The sequence below is a fragment of the Melozone crissalis genome, unplaced genomic scaffold (assembly GCF_028551555.1).
Source record: "Melozone crissalis strain CALT ecotype California unplaced genomic scaffold, PUWL_Pcris_2 ptg000006l_1, whole genome shotgun sequence".
Classification (NCBI taxonomy): domain Eukaryota; kingdom Metazoa; phylum Chordata; class Aves; order Passeriformes; family Passerellidae; genus Melozone; species Melozone crissalis.
In genome coordinates, this window is record NW_026535784.1 from 49,188,963 (window position 1) to 49,210,902 (window position 21,940).

Here is a 21,940-nt window from a genome sequence, read left to right on the forward strand (position 1 = left end):
CCACCGAGACCCCTCTGGAGAACAGGCTCTTGTGCCATGTTACCAGGCAGGGACATCATTCACAAGCAGATGTGACACTTGTCAGACTGGTGCTGGTTTTTGATTAGCAGGACTATGATGTCTGCTCCCCATGATGCCCAGTTTTCAGTCTCATTAGGCAGGGTGCTGTGGATACTCTTTAAGGCAAAGGATGTTCCCTATGGATCCAAAAATTCAAACAACTGAAGTCAGGAAACTACAAATCTCAATCATGGGAGAAAACTGTTTCTGTTGCAAAACTCCCAGAATATTATTAATTATTGTGAGAGATCTGGTCATTGCCAGAACACTGGTCTAAGAGGACTTGCAGAAACATACTACGTCATTTCCCCAAGGATCATTCCACCTCCAAGAAGACTAACAGGTCATGGAATGACTGAGGAATGCCTTTCTGAACCAGCCACAAGATTAAAAAATGGCTCAAAAGCATATCTATGAGGAGTGAGCATGAGTCAATGAATGACAACAACCCCCATGTTTTTAAACCTCCACTATTCCAAACTAGAAGATATTGTGCTGCCAAGACTTTAAAATCAACTCATTACAATGGCATAAGCGATGTCACATAAGCCACCTTCTGTGCCAAGAGCCACATGGTCACCTCCACCATGGAGCGAGACCGTGCCACCAGGAAGAGCAAGGTGACAAGCAGCTGGCAGGACAAGTTGCAAATGTCTGCATATTTATATCTGAAATATGTGCCTGTGTTATGTGGGAGGAAGCCCTGCCCTGCCTTTGCCCTCAGGCCAGGATGATCACTGAGGTGGACATGCCAGGAAGCTGTCCGCTTGTATCGGAGTCAACAGAGTGGAGCCAATTTGGCTCCTACAGCAATGGTACTTTGGCTGCAGCCAAATGATAAAACATGACCTGAAAGTCTTGAGGGCAGTTGTTAACACCCAGGAACAGCCACTAGCTAACAGCACACTGGCTTGGCACTCGGGAATCTTCCAGCTGCAGCTCTTTCCAACCTGCAGGATGAACATGGGCGAGGAAGGGTCTTACATACTTTTCCTGCAAGCTGAGATAACAGCAGCTCTGCTTGTCTCACGAGGTTTGGATGGAAGTGCAGACAAGGCTGACCCATTTGCAGTCTGAGAGGAGGCTTGTTGAGCACTGGGCTGTATCTGCACCACGCAGCAGGGATCGCCCCCATTCACACCAGTGGAGTGGATCACTGTCGGCACTTCCCAGCTGCAACCCCTGACTTCAGTGACTCAGGCATATCTGTTAATTCCAGGTGGGTGATAACGAGCCAAACACACATTTCTTATGAAAATTCAAGCAGTTGTAGGGAATTGACAAAACCAGACCCAGGACTGCAGAATGCCGTTAAGCTGTAAATACGTGCTCTGAATAGGCCTTTTCTTCAGGCATCTCCCAAGACAATGGCACAAACATTTAATGGCATATTTCCTGGACTAGGACTGACTCCAGCAGAATGAAGTGGTTACCACAACTTGCAGGAGCAACAGATATATCCTGCCCATCTCAGCTGGACCCAGCTGTTGTGTGAAATGTGCCCCCAGGCTCCCATTTCTTGTTTTGCAGAACTTTTGTCATATATAATGATTATTTAATACATATTTTATTGCACCTCTTCACATTCCTCTTCAGATTATTAAGTGGAACAGAAATACACAAAGTAGTGACAGTGGAAGACTACTTGAGAAAAAGAAGCTTTAAAGCCATAATAGCTTTTGTGGTTATGCTGGTTATGGAAATGAATCTGAAAAGTTCTGCCTTCATGGAAGATGCCAGTTCCAAATCTAGCTCAGAGCTGTGGATTTTGCTACTGTGCCAGGTACATGAAATGGAGACACCACAATAAAGAAAATGACTACGTCAAAATCTTATGGGCATCAGGGCCTTCTCTTCTTTCTCCAGCAGTTTAAACTGTTCTCAACCAAAGACAGCCAAGGCAGCTCAGGAAATGGAGGATCATCTCAATCATTCTCCTGTTCTTGAGTAAAATCCCAAATGTGTGCTTTGGTCCCAAAACCACTGCTACCACAAGGAACATCTACCTCCAGGATTAATTTCTTTAGCTTCAGTGGGGTTAGTCATGTGAAAAGCAGATTTACACCATAGACATAAATGCACGCAAGGGAACCAGCTAGTCATGTACTGGCCTCAAGTAGATGCCCAGTCTATACAGGATGGTATCAGAGGCTTCCCTCTCATCTGTCACACTCTGCATCTCTCTGTCACACAGTGAGATGCAGACAATGTATTTTCCCCTCAGCTGGAAGGAGGAAAACACTGTTGGCTCCACACATGCACCTCACACAAACACCTGTGGCAGTGTATTTGCAGCTGCCACCAGCAGGACACCCAACCTTGCACCTCATGAGACGGACTGCACACTTCTGTCTCCCACATTGCTACTCCCTGGTGACACAGGGAGGACCCTATGAGAAAGAACCCAGCCAGGAGATGTTCTGTACTAGTTAGCAAAGGACATAGCAACAGCTAAACCTGCTCACTCACTATCCCCAGCTCAGAGCTGCCCATGCCAAGAGTGCAAGACAGGCTTTGCATTGGTGTGACTATTTCCTGTTTCACCACAGAGCAGAAAGAAGACTTACACCAGATGGTTTCTACTTTCAGAGTTACTGTCACACAGCAACTTCCCTGCTCAGCTCCATTAGTAGTAACAAAATGGTGCCACACATTGACCACTTTTCCTGCCCAGTGCATAGGCAGCCTGGGAATCTGCAATGCCTACCTTAACTTCCACATGTGCCATCAGGACTGCAAAGTTGGTGAGGTGGTTGCAGGAGCACGTGGTGTGTGTCTTGTTAGTTGTCAGGAGGCGACAGCCCTGGGTGGACCAATACCCTGTCATTGTACGCTTTGTGTAGCTCCAGAATGAACAGTTTGGGTTAAAATTTTCTTCTGACTGCTGCAGGGAAGAAATTAATAAATGCAGTAACAATGATAGGCTCTCAGAGATTTTTAAATGCCCTACTGAGGCTCTTTGTAACTCTCACCCTTTAATTTTAGATAAACAATTAGCAGTGGTTTATACGTCAAGTATTACTTGCCAATACCAGAGAAAGTTAAATTGTTGCTTCACTCTTTGCTAATGCAAACTTACTTCTTTGTTCTTGACTAATTTCAGACATTGACTAAATCCAGCTCTTCAAAACCAGACTGCTTCATTTGCATTGCAGAGCAGAGAAATTAATTGCTTTAAGCAATCAACTTTTGCAACGACCGAGCTTGGCTAGCAGGAGGACTAGCTGTCCTCTTTCACTGTAATTCTGCTTCCCTCTAACATCCTCTGCCACCATGATAAAATAACATTATGGTCTATTCTAATTTATTGGTAGTTTTTAATTACAGAATGATGTGTGTCAGCAACCGAGCAATGGACATCAGCTCAAAGGAGACACTTTCTTTACTTCTATTAATGCAATGTAAGAGACACCTTCTCCATAAATAACACAAAGTGCAAAGGAACAAAAGTATAATTCAAAATCTAATCAAGGACTGCTGGGGGCCTCACAGCAGCCAACTTTTGCATCATTTCATTTCAGAAACCAAAAAAAAAAAAAAAAAAAAAAAGAGAAGTGCTTTCTGAACTCACACACCTTGATGTGCTTGACAGTAAACACCACAGGATCAGCCAGGTAAACCTTATTGCTGAACTCCTTATTTATTGCTGCCGTGATGACAGGGGAGTTGACAATGACAGAGTGATTGGTCGACATCGCTTCTGTTCCCAACTTCATGCTGGCATTCTCCGTGGAGAGATAAGTGCCCAGGTTGTTGTACAGCACAAAAGCCACCCTGATCTCACCTAGAAGAGAGGTAAGAGGTTAGACAGCCAGGTTGAGTCACTGGGGTGGCTTTTTGTTTTTCAGATTGCAAATCTTTTCTCTTAACCAACTTCAAAACTGCACTGAGAAAATGTGAAAGGACCAGGATGTGGCATATGAAAACTCATCTCTTGCCAATTCCAGTGAGCACCAAGAGGTGCAGCAAGCAGTCCTTGGATAAGAAGAGCAGAGCTCCTTCTTCCAGAAGAAACTTTTATAAGCAAACAGATGAGCGGAAGACAGACAGGGAAGGTGGGCTTATTTTTGGCATCAGGAGGTGTAACTGGCTTCAGAAAAAAAGAGGCCAGGTGGTCCATTTCCCACCTGACATCACTTTATTCTCCTGGATATACCTGGGAAACATGTTTCAAGCTAATATGTTGCATAGATGCAGTATAAAACTATAATTTAGTCTGGTAATAAATTAAGACTATCTCAGGAAAATGTAGGGACAAATCTGGAAGAATAAATCAAAACCATTCCAACAGAATTCCAATCTCATTTGACAGGTAAAACAAAATTTCAGACATTTCATTTAAAAATATATCTATTCTCTTAATTTGGCAATCAGATAATCAGAAAAAAACCATTAGAGAGCCTGCAGAAATCTGAGTCTACCAGCCAACTGCTTTTAACTGAAACCATCCAGTTTGCCTTCTGTTTTGCACATTATTTCACAGCCTATAAATAAGAACAGAATGTGATTAGTTCACCTTCATATGTATTAGTTGTGGAGAGGTATGTTTTTGTTTCTATATGAATCACCACAGCATCTGAGGAAGGTGAGACACTGATGACTCCAAAGGTTCCTCCCAGCCTAAATCCTTTTATGATAATTCCATTTGTAGCTCTTTGGTGACCTCTGGGCACGTGTCAAGCTGGTGAAAATTGATGGGGTTCTGCTTTGAACAGAACTCCAGTGATACTGTGTCTCGAAATACAAAACTTTCCTTTCATTGTTGACAACAAATAGCAAAGTCCTGCCCTGTTGGAGTTTTGCTACACATCTTGAGTTTTAAACTGCCTCTAAAAGAGGTACTTCTCCTCCACTCCTATGTGCAAGCAAGACAATGGCAAGACTTTGTGTCTGAACCATCAGACTGAACTTTGTCTAAAATTTTTATGGTTAGACATTTTAACACATCTGGTCTGGTTGTAATGCTGCCCTATCATTCCATGGTTTTTTGCTTTACACAGAGGAAGGTTAAGCACTGGCACAGATTGCCCAGAGAGGCTCGGAATGCCCCATGCCTGGAAGTGCTCAAGGCCAGGTTGGATGGGGCTTGAGCAACTTAATCTAGTGGAAAGTGTCTCTGCTCATGGCAAGGGGGTTGGAACCAGATGATCTTAAAGGTCTCTTCCAACCCAAGCCATTCTATGATTCTATGTTTTGCCTGCAGTGACCAAAACCTGTATATGAGTGTTGTCCCCTGCACACAGATTACATTTTAAAGGAACTCAGAAACAGGACTATGTTGGGCCCACCAATAGAAGCCTATGAGTTTAAGGCTGGTCTGCACTGAGGCCGTAGAGATCAACAAACGTGTCTGCTCAAACTCCTGATCTGGAAATAAATGGCTTGGCAGGATCAAGACTGTTCACATATAACATCATCTAAAATTTATGCTGCACCAGGAGGTTCATAGGATACAGAAAGCCACTAAAGATTTAGACTCATAACAGTTAATCAACCTTTTCTGCCATGTTGGCTCATTATTAATATTTCCTACCATTGTTTCTTCCCTGTACTTTTTCAGACATTTGTATGGTGCCCTGCTGTGAAGCAGTTTACTCAAATGAGCCTCTTATCCCATCTGAAGCCTCCTACTGCAGAAATCAGCACTTAAAAGCACTTCTCTGGATTCAGCACTGTGCCCTAGAAGCTCCCTAATTTGAGGATCTGATGCATTTTTACCATCACAAAACACTTTTGAAGGCTGTGAATCACTTATCAATAGAATACATTCCCAGTCAGCCAATGTAGCTTGCAGTCAAGGACATGAGCAAATGACACCACTGTTAATTTAAATATCAACACAACAATTAATACTTTACTTATAATGGTTAAACACAAAACAATGCCTAAAGGCATGGCTGCCTCATGAGGCTGGAGTGGCCTGAGGTGCCAGACCTACCATTTCGACCATTCTGCTTCAAGGTATTTGCTGACAGCTGAATGGCGCTTCCATGGCCCATGTTCTGGGGAAACTTCAGATCCTCCAGATTCCCATCTGTGCTCAGTCTCGCAACTTCCAGCTCTGTGTGCAGGAGAGACAGACACTAAGAAAAAAATCTCTGCCGAAATGATCTTCAACACAGTATTTCAAAGCTACAAAACGGTGTTCCAGACCAACTGAGAGGAGGGGCATTAACTTACAATGCTGCATGCTAGAATGCTCCTATTTCTTTTAAATCTTTGCCCTGAAGAAGTTTTAAATTTAATTAAAAAAAAAAAAAGCGCGCAAATAAATTCTACTCTCTGTGGAAGACAAAAGACAACCGGTTCTTGTAAACAAGAACCTCAGGATATTAAGGACAACGGTTAAAATGAAAATCTGAGAATACTAGTTCTTTGCCACTGGCGATTGGTACTTTCTGTAAATGTTATCAGTGCTCAGGATCTGTATTCATGGAAATAGAAAGAAGAGTTGTTCTCATTTTACATATGCACAGTGGGAGTGCTGGTGCTTTCCATCATGCTTGTTTTTTAATTAAAATCAACAATCAGCTGAATAAAGACACAAATTTGTATGAAATGAAATACAATTGCCTTACAATGAACAATCTCCCTGTGAAGCTCTGCTCTCGTTGCTCTAGCACAGATTATACCCTCAAAGCCGGCAGTAATAAAGACAGGTCAGACGCTCATTTTCCATGGGATTTCAAGGGTAGAGAGCTGCCTTACTCCTTTAGGCTCTTTTGGAAAGACTTTGAAGTCCTTCAGACAAAGGCCCAAGACATATCTAACGAATCGCTCTCCAATTAATCTAGGGACCCAACCAAAGCCGGGCTTCACAGCCTTTACTCTTCCATTGGCTGCTCCCGGTACTGATGGGATCTGCCCCTTACGGATGTTGTCAGTGTTCTCCCGGACGATGTCCGTCTTCAGCAGGTTGTCAGCCAGCACGAAGGCGCTGTCCTCCACTGTGTCCAGCAGCTTGGTGGCCGCGCGCTGCTGCTCGCTCGCGTTCAGGTCCCTCCACGCGTTCAGAGCCTGAGGCTGCAGGAGGTTGTTCACCGTCTCCACCATGGCCTGCAAGGTGGGGGGATGGAGTGAGAAAGGGCTCCAGCAAACCCAAAGCACCACAGACCTCTGACATATGCTCAGTCCCAGCCTCCACACACATCAGCTTATAGGGGGATGACAGCATCTCCTTCCCCCACCCATCAGGGAAGCCTGCAATGGAGCAGGACAACTTTTATACCATCAGATGGGACAGGGAGGAAATACTGATATTATTATAAATGCAGGCTGGGAATGGTGCTTTTCTGCTTCCATAACCATCAGCTCCGGGCTTGGAAAAAGGAGGAATTAGGGCAGGTGGGGAAGGAGGGGTATGAAGAAGATGATGGTTAAGGAAACATGCAGGAAAAACCCAACTGCAGCACCAGAACTCAAGAGCAGGGCTGGGGCATGCAAGGAAGGTGTTTGGTATCTGCAAAGGCTACACTCCCTCAAATATTTCCCAGCACATAACCTCTGGCAGGCAGCGATGAAGACACAGAGATAGCTGAGTTACACCACTTCATACAGAGCAGCAGCAGCAGGTGCCCGTAGAGATTTAGATAAGACCCTACATCTCAAATCTCTGCATTCAGGAAGGAGCCAGCCCTGCGGAAACTGCTTCAGTCCCTCCTACAGTGCACCTTCTGCCCTGGGCTGCCACACAAAGAGCTCTCCCATGGATAAATTCCCACAGGTTAATCTGGATGCACACACAGGATCACACAAAACTGCACTGGTCTCATGAATGCAAAATTACTGCAGTAGAATTTACCCAAACTGAAGGCTTTTCTCCACCTAAGTCCTCTGCTTCCTTACTAACCAGAGCTGACTCAACCCCTTTTCAGTGAACATTTTTTAATGAGACCAGCTGTACCAGTTGATAGAAATGATTGTGCAGAGGAAAAGGATAAAAAATAAGCTAGTTTGATCATGCTTTCTTCAGCTGGTTAGGGTCTAGTCACCAGGCAAGCCTACCCCACAGAGAAACACCTCCATGGCCAGCTAACACTGACTGCAGAAACCAACCTCCCATTCAAGATGAAACTGCTGTTTGTAATGATTTTCTTTATGCTGAGCACATAGTCATCAAACCCACACCTCTGCTCTGCAAGCTGATGACAGTCCCATGGGACTTTAACATTTTCCAAGCCTAAAGTGTGCCCCATGGGCTCACTGTCATGGGAATACTTCATTATTTATTCCTGATACTGTTGCTAAACCCCAGGGGTGGAAAGAAGCTGTGGCACAGACCCTTCTCCAGCAGAGCCCTCAGGAGGAGGGCTACAATGGCAACACGTGGCACAGAGAATCCTGACTCACTCACCAGTCATGGTCAGGTGCAAATGAGCAACAGGAGGATATGATCACATCAAACTAGAATTTATTGCTATATCCACATGACCTTAACAAGCATTTCAATTACAGCAAGGTTCGAGGAGAAAAAAGGCAGCTAGAACTGCCACTGTTGGTGCTTTTAATCCCAGCAAAGATACCTTCTTTGAGTATGGAAGGTTTCTCACACCATCAGGTTTCCTGTTGGGAGACTGCACCATAATTGGGCTCCTCTGACAGCACAAAGCTCCTACTTTCACAGTTACATTTATTCATGGTCAATTAACTCATTTGTTCTTATGCCAAACCTCTCCTATACCATAAACAGAACAACACACTCATTTGGTCTTAAGTGGAACTTGATAAGCATAAAGCAATTTTTTAACTGATTATTAAACTGATTTTCCTGAATAGTCTAAGAATTATCTTAACACATTTGCCATGCACTTACAACAAGCAGGTTAAAATGAGTAGTCAAGAAGAAATAGAAAAATCCATATCATTTAAATCCGATATTTTTCTGTGTTTTAGAGTTTGGAAGCCTGATCTCTGCAGCTCTTAATAAAATTCTGTAGTATATTATGGTAGCTTATCTCTTCACAGGCAAAAAAAAGGTGGTGTTTTTTCCCAGTGAGCAAAAAGCTTGATTATTTTGTGGTGCAGCTTCTACACAACATGGTGTAAAGACCTTTTATTTCTGGAAAGCAGAAAATGAGGATTTTTCTCCCCTTTCAATGTTATCACACAATTTGCCTTACCTCCATTTAGCTCAGCTCCTACCATTGTCTTAAATTCTCTGCTAAAACAACATCCTGCATACTTTTATCAATATCTGAATGGTGGAAAATGTCTTTGCAGCAGATCCAGCTCCTGGCTCTGGACAGAAAGGTAATGTCTATTCATCAGAATATGAAACAGATGCTGAAATATTTGCATTACAGTGAAACATCTGCTGCAAAGACCTTACCTCAGAAAAAACTATTTTATCTAATGCATTAGTTTTTTTTTTGTTTTACATGTGCACATATGTGTGCATGCAAGTTTGAGAGAGAATACCAATTAAGCCTAATGTGCTGCTTCCTGCACCATGTGCACTCCCCACACAATGCTGAGTATCCATTCCTCTGGAAGTGATAACCTGAAACCAGCCACTTCACATCACTTTGGGTCTGGGGTCAAACACAAAAGCTCCAGGAAGATTTCCAAGGACTTTGGGTCACATCCTTGCCATGCATCTGAGCAAAGCTGGTAGACTGTCGTTGCTGGCATTACATCCGAGATTAATTTAGTCCCCAGCTTTTCCTAGAGGGTTATTCCCCTCACCTGTCTCAGTGCATTAATCAAGTGTTTCCCACATTATATTTCTGAGTGCAGCACTTCATTATGGCCGAGTGCTGTGGGCTGAAGCCAAGGAGATGAGGTGCTAATGAAATGTTTGCATTTTGGACAGGAGCTGAGGTAGGTGTTTAAATGAAACAAAACAGCTGTTATAGCAACAGTGCCTTGTGAGACAGAGATGCCAACTGGGAAAAGTTGGGCAGGGGAGTGGGAGTTGTGGGAAAGTAGGCACACATGACAAGGATAGGCCTGTGTCTTTACATTTAAGCTGGGCCTTTGTGATTTATGAGGGCTTGGCACCTGGTCCATTGACTCTGTGGTCTGATGAAGCTCCAGCATAGAAGAAACAGCTGTGCCAAACTTCCAGGAAAACCTCTCAGTGACCAGCTGGAGGAGGTTTAGCCCTGAGAGAGAACCTTCAAAATGCAGAAGGCATGGGATAGGAGTGCTTGGGAGCTGATGGCTTGATAGGTTTTACCTGAGACCCCTGGGGATCCTGATAAAGGTGGGACCTTCAGAGGGAAAGTTCTGACCTAGTTTCATCTCACCCCACTTCTAGCATTTAATGTGCAGCCAAGTAGGGAACCCAGATACTTTCCAGTTTCTCTTTCCCCATTGAAAGTAGAAGAAACTACCCCAAGGATTATCCCCATTTCACCCAAAACCACATGAGATCAAACCCATCCATAAAGAACCAAACATCTGTTACAGAATGCTGCATGACCTCCATTGAAGACCCTGTCCTTGCTTCCCAAGCTAAAGAAGTACATCTCTTGTGGTTTTCTTTTCTTCCTCTGCCTCATCCCTCTTCCAAATGCAACTCATCTGAGCTTCTTGCAAAATAAAAATGTGGGGCTTGGAGCTCAAACATACCTCAACACCACACACAGCAAGGCACCAAACCAATGCTGTGATTACTTGGACTTAAAGAGTAGACAGCACAAGCACACAGATGCACCAGGAGAAGGACAAAAGTAACTCAAATTAGATCAAGAGAAAGCTTTCATAAAGCACAGCTCACTTGTTTGTAGGCTAAGATCAAATGAGGGAAGAAGAGCATGGCAGAAGGGAGCCAAGAGGGCAGACTTTCTGTCTTTCTGTGCTTAGATACACAGCACAGCTTTATGCTCTCTGTGATGTCAGGGTATCTATACATGCAAAGCCAAACCCTCTAATTACCAGCCTGTAAAGAGCAACCATCCTGGGTCACTGAATTTTAGACACAGTGGACCTTTCATGTCCCCAGCAGTGACTGCAACTGGACATCAAGAGAAGAGCAAGACCCTGCTGAGCACAAAAGACAAATCTCGTGATGGTGATGCCTTTCATTATGTGCTTATATAGAACCACAGACTGTATGTTCAATGCAAATAAATGTTAATAAATTGCAGACAGAGGTTTTTCCCAAATAAGGGCATGTGCTCGTGATTTCTTGTTCTATCCTGAGGTTACAAAGAAGAATCAAAATGTAAACCTTCCTTCTTAGACACTTACAAATTGGTATTAAAAGATGCATTGTAAAAAGGAAATTAATTAGAAGCCTTACAGTAATTATGCATTACTAAAAGGCCAGTTGTACGTATTCCCATTGATTTCCTTTGTGACAGCTGCTACATTTCATTAAACTGAATTTTGCTTGTTCATTTATTCTTCTCTTCTCTTCTCTTCGTACCTGGCTATGTGGCACACAGTTAAAACCTAGGAGGTTTGAACCCTGTATATATCCAATGATACCATATCTGTTTAATTTTCTCTCACTGTACCAACATCCAAGACACCACTTTTTGATTAAAAAGAATTTTGCAATGTAAAATCTCTCTTTAACTGGGACTCAACACTGAAAATCACTCAGAGATGTTAGAGGTACTCAGATCATTGCCAAATTTAGCACTAGACTGCAATGTGCCATGGTGCTTAAGTACAGCAGCCCTAACCTTAGAAAACCAGCAACTTTCCTAGAGTTAGGATCTCTTTAAATCTTTTTTGTTCATTTTGGCCTTTTGCTGAGCAGCTGATGGAAGATCAAAAATCTCAACAAACCTACAGCTGGAGAAAATACTGCTTTATGGCAAGTGAATACCAGCAGGTCCTATAGGGAATATTGGTTGAATCCTTCTGGTGAGTAGTTTTCAAATATGCAGTTTGTCCTTCCTTATAAAGGAGCATCTCCTTAAGAAGAGACTGAACACACTTTATTTAGCATGAAACTTACATCAAGGACTTACCTCCTATAGCAGCTTTGGGAGAATAAGACAGTGGCACAGGGCAATAAAGTACCACTTTTGCAATAACATCACTAATTAAAACATCTGGATTTTATAACCTGTAAAGCCCTGCCTCATACTGCTGACGCTTCCTTGATCTCACAGGAATATCTCATGCAGCACACTTTCAAAAATTAGGATATAAGGAGCTGCAGCCACGTGGCTTTGCATAGGCAGGCTAAAATCGTGGCTGGTGCATGAAGCAAGCAGTGCTTTGGTACCCCTGTGCCAAAGGTGTTTGCCAGCACAGATTCATATAAAGAGATTTGTTCACTCTTCCTGAAAACAGCAGTGCTCAACCTGCAGAGTGCAATCACACAGGCACAGCCTCAGGCCATGCTTAAGGCCTGAGTTTCTGGTCCTGCCTGAGGTCTCCCCACAGAGCTCCAAAACAAATGCGTTGTCTTTATCTGAAAAATGCAAACACGTAACTCACCCACTTTTTATAACAGCTTGAGGTTTTGTGGCAAATCAGCAGAGAAGAAAAGCACAAAACTCCTTTCAGGCCCACACTTCACAGTGAAAATGAAAAACCCATCAGAGAGCAGATGCACTGAAATGTTGATATGGTACAATGATCACAACGTTATGCTCTTTTTTCCTTTTTCCTGACTGGAAAGCAGTGGTACTTGAAAAAAGCTTACTTGTCTCCTTGCTCAAGAATAGCTGGTTTTGCTCTGTATTCGTATTAAACACCCAGTGCTAAAACAAACCCTTTCCTCAAGCTATCAATATTTGCAAGCCTCCAAACTAATTGAGTTAAAGGCACAATCAATGCCATTGACCACAAATTCTGCCAGCAAGTTCTGCTGGAAGTTGTCTGATTCTTGCCTCTGGCCAGAAAAAGCACCAGTACAAGAGAAACTCCCTTTACCTCTGAATGTACCTGGTACAGTAGGAGGAGGGGACCAGCATCAAAGTATGGATGTGGGAACACAAATACTTCTGGAAAGGTTATTGCATTGAGAGGGACCAATTGAGGAAATGACATGTCTTTTTGGAGTGGCAAATGAACAGCACCTCAATCCCACTACACAGGGTTAATCAATCAAATGATTACACTCATCCCCTGTGTGGGACTTCAGGACAAAAAGAGATCCACATGTCACTTTTTCAAGCTTCCTAAATAAGGAAAATGTCATTTGGCTACATGATGGCTTTAAATCCTACTTCTTAGCTGAAAAGTGCCTTCAAATCTGTTTGACAAGGCTCTTCACTCTTGGATGATTTTTTTCCTTGACATTTATTCTTTTAATTCAAAATCAAAATTTGTCTCTGGTCAAAGCATCAGTAAGCACAATGGAGACAATTTCTTACAGGGAAGCCCAGCCACTGTCTAATGTTTTTTAAAAACCAACACTGTCATCACAAAACTGTTGTAACATTCAGTGGAATGGACACACATATTTAGACTGAAAGGAGCTCAGCCACAGTGAGTGCTTGAAAATAAATAAATCATTAGAATATCTACTGCTAATCTTTGCTTCTGTCTTCAAAGCTAAGCCAGAAGCACTAGCCTACATCTGGCACCAGATTGGTGATTGGCAGCAGATGATATCAGTTTTGGTGAACTGAGACAAAGCCATTGCAGCTCATGGCAAAGGCAAGAAGAGAACTTCCCATGACCATGCAGAGGAATTTCTAAAATTGCTCCACAGATTGTGAACAAAGGCTCCCAAGAGAGAGCATGCAACACTCTCTCTTCAACTACACAGAAAATGTTTATGCTGTGGCTACAGTAACTGTACTGACTCAGAAATGGCCTGAATTCCAGCAGTGCTGAGAACTCACTGTAGTGAGAAGAAAGGCACTGACCTTTATTAAAATTAGGCCATCTACAAAATGCTTAACTATGGAATTAATGGTCTATTACTAGGTATGCAAGGTTTGCAATCTTGGCCTTGAACTACCAATAATCTCCTAATGGGAGCATGCAAAAAATAATAGGCAATATGAGAAAGAGAACAAGGTTACAAATTACAGGTTATGGTTTTGCTTTACTTACTATACGAGGAAGAATATTTTAAGGTCAGAAGGCATCCGTAGAACTGACATAAAAGGAATTGATTGGGAAGAAGGAAATAACATACGATCTATTTCATCTAATGAGATCTTCCCCGCAGAATAAGCTGAGAACTGCATTTATGAATCATCTGTATTTGCTGCCCTACTGTTTGGGATTTGAAACCATACAGGCAACTGCTAGAGTAATTACACTAGGGAAGCAAGCAAGGCTGTTGCAAGAAAGGAAAGTGCCTCTGACAGGATATCCAGAGCCTTCAAGAAAACTCCTGGGGAGTCTGTGAGGCTCATCCTTTCCTCCAGCGGTTCAAATCAAAGGGACATCTCCCGCTGCTCCCTGTGCCAATTTACATTCAGACTTTTTACCAGGGACACCAGATACCAGGAGTGACTCAGACTCAAGCAGAGAGTAAGCACAGAGCAACATAGAAAACACTAGATTTTTTTTTTCTCAGTTTTGCCATGTGAGAACCTAACCATAGCTGTAGCTGAGTTGTAGGTGGACGAACATGGGGTCACCTTCCTTTTTAACATTTATGCGATGAATTTTGGAGTCTGGTCACAAACTCAAGGCTGCTGCTTTGATCCTCCTCTCCCTTAACAACAGGCTCACTGCAGCAGAAACATGCAGGGTGAGGATTTCTAGTTTCACTCTTGCTGACACAAATCAAGTGCAGGTTTCTCAAGCTGTGAAGTATATTAAGTTCACAGAGTTTTAACAAAGGACTACCAAACCACTGAACCTCACTGCGAGTCACACTTCTTTCAGATGTCCTTTTAATTATATTAAATGAAAGTTTCAGGCACTTTGATGCTGATCGGCAAACATCTCGATCTCTTGAAAAAGCAGCTAAAAGTACTCCCTGTAGCTATAGTTAATATACAACATTGTATGCTCACTGCTAGCCAATTTATTCCAGCCACTTTAACAACGATACCTCGCCTGACAGGCTGTGCAGAATAGCATCAGGAGTCAAGCAATGCACAAATCATCAGAGAACTCTCAGAGTTGTTTGACACACACTGCAGAGCTCTTTGTCATACAGCCAATTAAGTGACCAAACAAGGAACTTGAAAACCTTCATTAATTTGCCTCTTTTTTATACAAATGGAGGTTAGAGTCTTTCTTGTCAGAGGGGCAACAAGAACACAAGGAAACATGGCATAATTCAATTTGTGCTCCCTCTCAGAGTTGCAAGTTTCTTTCGTTTAGTCTTCATGGAAGCTGCGACCAATCATGCAAGCAAGAGAGAAGTAGGACAAACAGAATTAATCCACTTTAAATAGTACCAGCTAAGTCCCAGATGCACCTTTTATCTGATGAGAACTACCAGGTTAGCAAAGAAAAAAAAAAATAAAGTCTCTTGTGCTCAGGTCTAAACCTAATGCCTTGAATCCTCTGAGGAAAGCCTTTCAAATTTTGCTTAGTGCAGCAATTCAAACAGCACATGTTTCAAACTAGAAGTGTTCAGAAAACTTCCAGGAGAACCAGAAGGACACCTCTGCAACCTCCTGCCACTGTCTGCTACCAGGAGCCTGCCATCCTCTCAGCACTGGCTTCATGTGTGGCTCTGATGACACCCAGAAGCTCTTGTAATTACCAAGGGGCAGGTGGCACCTCCATCATTGCCATTTGCTATCCAGACCAGTGCAGAGCTACAAAAGAGGGCAAGCTGACTTACAGGGCAGCTCAGAGGATGGCAGGAACCAAGAGCAGCCAACTGCATTAGACGAGGAAGATGCTGCAAGAAGCAACCCTCTGCTGCCTCCTTCCACCCTTTCCACAAAGCTGCCATTCACACTATCTGTTGTATTCACCAGCCTCTGGCTTTAAAACCACTCATACTGACTTTATATAATAAACCAAAAGAATGAGAACCCTGTGAAGTTTTTGTCTTCCAAGATCCTCATCCCAAACGCAGCATGCAATTTCACAGGGGAGAGGCCTCTGCTTTGGCACTGCAGGGAAATTCATTGGCCTCCTGATGCCCCAGAGCTGCAGCCCACAAATCCAAGTGAAGCAAGCAGGTGAGCCCAGACTTTGCAATCAGATGCATGAACATGATAAAGAGACTGCAAACATGGGTGTGGTATGAGCCTTTAATAAAACCTGTGTTTCCAGCTACTAAATCAGCAAAATTCTCTAACTTTTCCCCCATGTTTAAGTTTTCTGTTTTAATACAGCCTCACTTACTACATTATGTGAGTACCTAGCCTTTTTTTTTTTTTTTTGCTTTTTACTACCCCACCTTCATTCCTAGAGGACAGGAGAACGGCATCCGTGGCATTTTTTGCTGGGGAGCTGAGAAATACCGAGCACATGATACTTACTGAGGGGCATGAAAGAAATGTGTGACACCAAACCCAGTGTCACAATCCCCAAAAGTCAAGTAATTTATGTTTTCTACAACTCCAGTGCTTCAGTTTAAGGACAACAACTTTTGGAAAATGAACAAACATCAATTCTGAAAAAACTGAAGAAAATTCATACCAGCTTATATCACAGACCAGTCACCAAACCAAGCCATGCTAATCAAATGCATCACCCATTGTGATTCATTCTCCCACATGATGACTTTTCCATCCCCTTCCCAAAATAGAGTGCAAGAACTTCAGAAAGGTGGGCAGAGGAGATGTAGATCTCTGCTCTCTAGAAGGCCAACCTCTTTGCCAATGGAGCACCTTGCTGAGGCCACTCTGCCACCTTTTTACACACCTTGCTCAGCTCAGTCTCAGCAGACTGTTCATTAGTATCACCAATTAAAACTCACTTAGCAGTTTCTTGCTATCACCATGACTGAAAAATCTTCCAGCAACTGTCCAGTCATTGTATTAATACATATTCATCATGCCACCTGCTGAGTTGGTTCTTGCTGGATTTTTGAGACTAAAACAGATCATTTACCACATGTGACACTCAAGAAGCAGCATTTGTAACCTCTATCTGCAGTCAATAAAATCCCTGAGCTTTTAACTCAACAAATACTGTGAAAGTGAACAAATTAAATCCATGTTTGTTTTAAAGGCACCCAAAGAGATGAGGTGATAATCTGATAATGCATTCCCAGTTTTATGTTTGAATAACTTGCAAAATTTCTCCATCCACTTTGCATATTTATTTATAGTAATTTATTTTGGGCTTAAGAGGACTTTACACATCAATTGCTACAGGGGCTCTGTCCTGGCTACCTAAATTGGTTAGCCCAATGAAAACAGTAAGACTGATTTTAGTAATTATTATCTTCTCAGATCACCCTCCTCCTTCCAAAAAAATACCTTTTCTCAATGGCACTTTTGATATTCACAGTTCCTGGACATCTCCTGCATAAACTTCATACTGCACCTTCCTTTGTCTAGGGAGCACATAACTGAAGGTACACTTCTAGCCCTCTGAGCCAAATTCAGCCAGGGATGCTCTTCACAGTGATGGGATCAGCATGAGGAGATCATGTCAGCAAAGCTGAACACTCTATTGCTCTGCCATCAACGCCACATGTCCCAGTGACTTCCCATGTTCCACTGACTTTACAAAGCTCAGGGGGTCACCACTTAAGATTTGTTGAAAAATCTCTGCTAAATTCCCTCAGTGAGCCCAGACATTTCACTTCCTGGTAAAGGATGAGTAGCCTGTAACAGGACTATCTGCAGTCACATCGAATTGCTACTACAGACAACCTCTCCCTCACTACATTTTTCTATGACTTTAGCCACATAATTTTCCACCTGGAAGCATACTGTATGAAAATATGTCAAGATACGTTACTTTACCTCCATATAGTACAAAGCAGAGCTGAAAAGGTTCAATTAGGTCATCTAATTCATTCTTCAAGCCCTCTTTTACAGGACTGTCCTCTTCAATATATATAGCAGATTTGTCCATACCCATACTTAACAGCTCAAGCAATGAGCTTTCATCAGTTTTTATCTACTGAAGAAGTAGATGCATGATTAATGCTTAAACACGCAAGCAACCTTCCCATGTGAAAGGAAAGGAGTCCTTGAAATTAAGGGTAAGCTTAAGTTTTTGCAGAGTATTCAGGCTTTATTCTATCAAGGCCAAGCTTTCTGTAGGGTAGGTATTAAACTCACCAATCGCTACTGTTTGAAAAAAGACAGAAGAGCAGGAGTGTGCATTGACTCTGTGGAGAATGCCTGTGCAGCCAGGGGAAAGGACAGCTATGGATCAGGTAGCACACAATGTCCCCAACAGGACTGTGCAGAGTTAAAGCAGCCTCACCATGTTTCCAGTGGTACCAGTACACAAGGCAGCTAGCTTGGGAGTGAGCACTGCACTGCAAACTTTCCTAAATTCCATCAAATGCCTGCTAGCTGCTTTCTCTGGGATCCCAGATAAGGGATATGTAACTCCGTAACTCATCTTTATCCATCAATGTATATGGAAGCAAACATGTGACTTTATCTTGTGACATTTTCCAAAAAGAAGAAAGCCTACCAGCACAGAGAGGTACTGTTTCATTTCTAACAACCTAGAAATCCAGACCATCTAATCCCATTTGCTAAATGAAATTTGTGCTCACAAAATAAAGTCAGTACAGACTGTAGGAAGTGCAATTTTGCAGGAAAATGCAGGTTTTTCTGCAAAAAGACAGCCCCCTCCAGAAACACAGAATTCATTTATGCACGTTTCACATACGCATATAAATAATGATCAACCACCCATAAGAACAATATCAACATTCACAAGCACAAGACAGAGATTAGAAGGTAAAACATTCACATTTCTTAAAGCAGCATTAACTGTCCTACAGTATACAAATAGATTTATATAAAAAAAAAACCACTGGAGCAAATACTATAAGGCAAGGTAACAGGATTGATAAGATAACTTGAGGTCCCACTCCTGAAAAGCCCACAAGTGTGAACTTTCCAGAATGCTGGAGCTTGACTTTGTTCACATCAAACAGAACGTAAGCCTATCAAAGTCAGGCCAGACCTGGGTGAACTTTATGGGATGTTATGTTCATCACCCTATACACTGCTTGCAGCACTCTCCTCCTTCCAACATCTCTCTGTAAGACACTCTGCATTTCATTACAATCCTACCTCCTCCCTCCTGTTTAGTGCTGCCACTTTTAATTGCTCTCAATTTAGAAGTGTATAAGGGGAAGAAGGAAAACTAAGGAAATGCAGGTGGCAGTAGCATGAATGACATGCTGTAAGCAAAATCCAGTTGGTCTGGAGACACCTCTGTAAGCAGCAATTTTGCGTTCTTTACTTGCACATCTACACACTGTCCTGCTCATTCAGTCAGCCAGATGAAACTTGTCAGATCTCTCTTGTGCTTTTTCCCACTTTCGGGTTCAGAGATTTTGTCCCAAATTTTTGTCAGGTCTGAGAGAAATGGTGCAGGTCAGTGAGGTTAAAAATGACATTATTATCCTGTAACCTCAACCTTATAACTTGCTACCACAAAGGTGGTAATAATCAGATTATTCACAGAGACAAGACCCACTTCACAGTCATTCAGTCAAACAAGTAGACACGTGTATTAAAAACACAAGAAATACCTGGACATAGGCCCTGCAAGAGCGCTCCCTTTTCTGAAGCTGAGTCCATAAAGAGAGCAGATTAAAGACAGAATAGAAAAAACAAGTTAGTGACAGAACAAGGGAAAAAAATAAAGAAGAAAATGCCTGTGAAAAACCCCTAATTTCTCTCTTAAACAGCTCCTGAAAAACCAACCAAACTAAAGGAGTGAGCGTGAGTTAGTCAGCAGTGGAAAACTGGAAGGACTGGCTCCAGAAATGTGGGTTAGTCCTTTTTCAGTGAAGTGAAGCACAGACTGGCAACTTTGCAAGAGTAGCTGTTAGATGGTAGAAGACTCTGAAGTCTAGTAGAGATAGTCAAGACATGATGTTTTCCTTACAGCTTGGAGATCACACATGACATTTCCATGTCAAACAAGGTAGGAAAAGATGAGGCTGATGATTATTTGCATAAGAAGAGCATGGGCTCTGCAGTCAGACAGTGAAATATAGCCAAGCTTCAGATGAGCAGGACCAACCCCAGGGAACAAGACTTGGGCAGGACTGCACACTGATACAGCCTGGACCTGCATAGACCCATCCTGACAGACCTGGCAGGCATTCAGCAGCAGTGAGCTGGAATTGGTGAGATCTGCATCACTGCAATGAGAGCTCAGAAAACCAGGCTGTTCAGAGCCACTGGCTTGGCTGGCTTTGTTTTTGCTGATGTGCCTGGCTGGAAATTGCACATCAACAGAGATTCAGGACAACTTGTGCTCTCAACACACAGCAGTGCCATCCCATTAGTGCAGCTGAGAGCCAAATTTGTCCTCGAGAGTTTTGAGGCTCTGAAATAAACAAAATACACCCAGGTATCATGCAATGCCTAATTTCAATTTCTAATTCATCAATTTGGAACAGTAGAAATCTTCCTCTGGGTAAATCTGGCCAGTAGAAAGACTTTACAGAAACAAACGGAGATCAAAGAAAGCCTTGCTGAAAATTACAGAGCTATCCACTCGGGGGTCTTCCCAGTCTGAAATGGAACAATTATCACCTTAATTAAGCCTGATCCATTGGAAAGCATAAAGCTTTTAGTGACAGAAAAGTGGTTCCTGAAAGATGACAGCTTTTAAAAATTCTGATTATGCCAGTTTATTTCAATTCATTCTACATCACTTGTAAAAAAACCCACCAGTACAAAACAGCACAGGTGATTACTCTCGGATCCCCAGCACATTTCCTTTAATGATTAAAAGGATATTTAATAGCTAGTGCGTACTCTATTTCTTCTTTCTGACTAAACAGCACTAAACAAAATTCTTTGCAAATTACTTTTTTCCTATTTTTTTTTTAAATACTCTTGATCAGTGAAGGGGAAAATGGAGCAGTAACTCTGACGCCTTTTGTTTGCCCAATACTACTTCCAAGTTGAATTCATGCATTCTTAAATGAACACAGAGCAGTCGCTCTTCTAAAGAATTAAGTGGGGAATGAGAGCAAGTAAATTACTGAGCCTGTCATTTGGATCACTGAGTCGCATCGTTGTTTTGCAGGACTTCACGTGGTCCAGAATTTTAATGTGGAATGCAATTGATTTGTATGTGTTGCTTGTGCAAAGCGGATGGCAGGGGGGAGAAACCTGCAGTGGGGACCCCAGAAGTGACAGCTGAGCTGAGGAGCTCTGCCTGGCCCAGTCTTCCCCTCCCCTCAGTAACTCATTCCTGCCCCCATGATACAACTCCATTTCATGTAACTGAAACAAAAATCATAAAGTGAGATAAAAACAAAGATGAAAAATATGTGCTTGCAAAGCTGAATTGACAAAATGTTGTGTGTGGCTGGGATGCACCCAGAAGAACAAGCAGACTAAAACCATGAAACCTGTTAGTAAGTGACATTAATTGCTGGCTTTACCTAATACTGTCAGACATCACCATCATTTCAACAAAGAACCATGGTATGATTATAACAAATAATGTTATGCTGATGTAACAGTTAATACAATTATCACCTAGGTTGTTATAAAATGGCTAGAAGCAGCACTAATTAAAAGCATCAGGATAACCCAATTCTCAGCACATGCAAAGCACATGAGATGCAGGAGTTCAGCTCCCACGCGACTGAATTTTCAAACAATCCCGAAGCCCTTTGTATTTAAAACAGCATCAGCCTACAATAATAACTTACAAGAAAAAAGACCATGCTATATCTCTGAAAAGCATTTTTCTTCATAAAACACCTAAAAAATTTCAGGTTTAGCTGGGATCACTTATTCCTCATGTAATCTTGGGACCAAGTTCTGTTCATGCTTACATGAATGCCAGAACTGTCAGAGCCTGTTATGCAGGCAAGAACAAAATTCTGTGTCTTTTTTTAACTGGGTGGCCAATATAAGCACGTGCTCAT

At 42.4% G+C, this 21,940-nt stretch overlaps 1 protein-coding gene across 17 annotated transcripts in view; it reads right to left on the bottom strand.

Moving 5' to 3' along the window:
* The window catches only part of ADGRL3 (adhesion G protein-coupled receptor L3), a 490,221-nt gene that overhangs the window by 69,074 nt on the left and 399,207 nt on the right, over positions 1–21,940 (bottom strand). For 16 of the 17 annotated variants that reach the window (XM_054296033.1, XM_054296021.1, XM_054296027.1 and 13 more), the window contains 5 exons: positions 19,574–19,612; positions 6,933–7,116; positions 5,999–6,121; positions 3,636–3,844; positions 2,768–2,944 (listed from right to left, as the gene is read on the bottom strand). In XM_054296033.1, coding sequence (XP_054152008.1) covers positions 2,768–2,944; positions 3,636–3,844; positions 5,999–6,121; positions 6,933–7,116; positions 19,574–19,612 — 732 coding nt within the window. The remainder of the gene's footprint in view (positions 1–2,767; positions 2,945–3,635; positions 3,845–5,998; positions 6,122–6,932; positions 7,117–19,573; positions 19,613–21,940) is intronic. The other variant, XM_054296019.1, reaches the window with a different exon arrangement.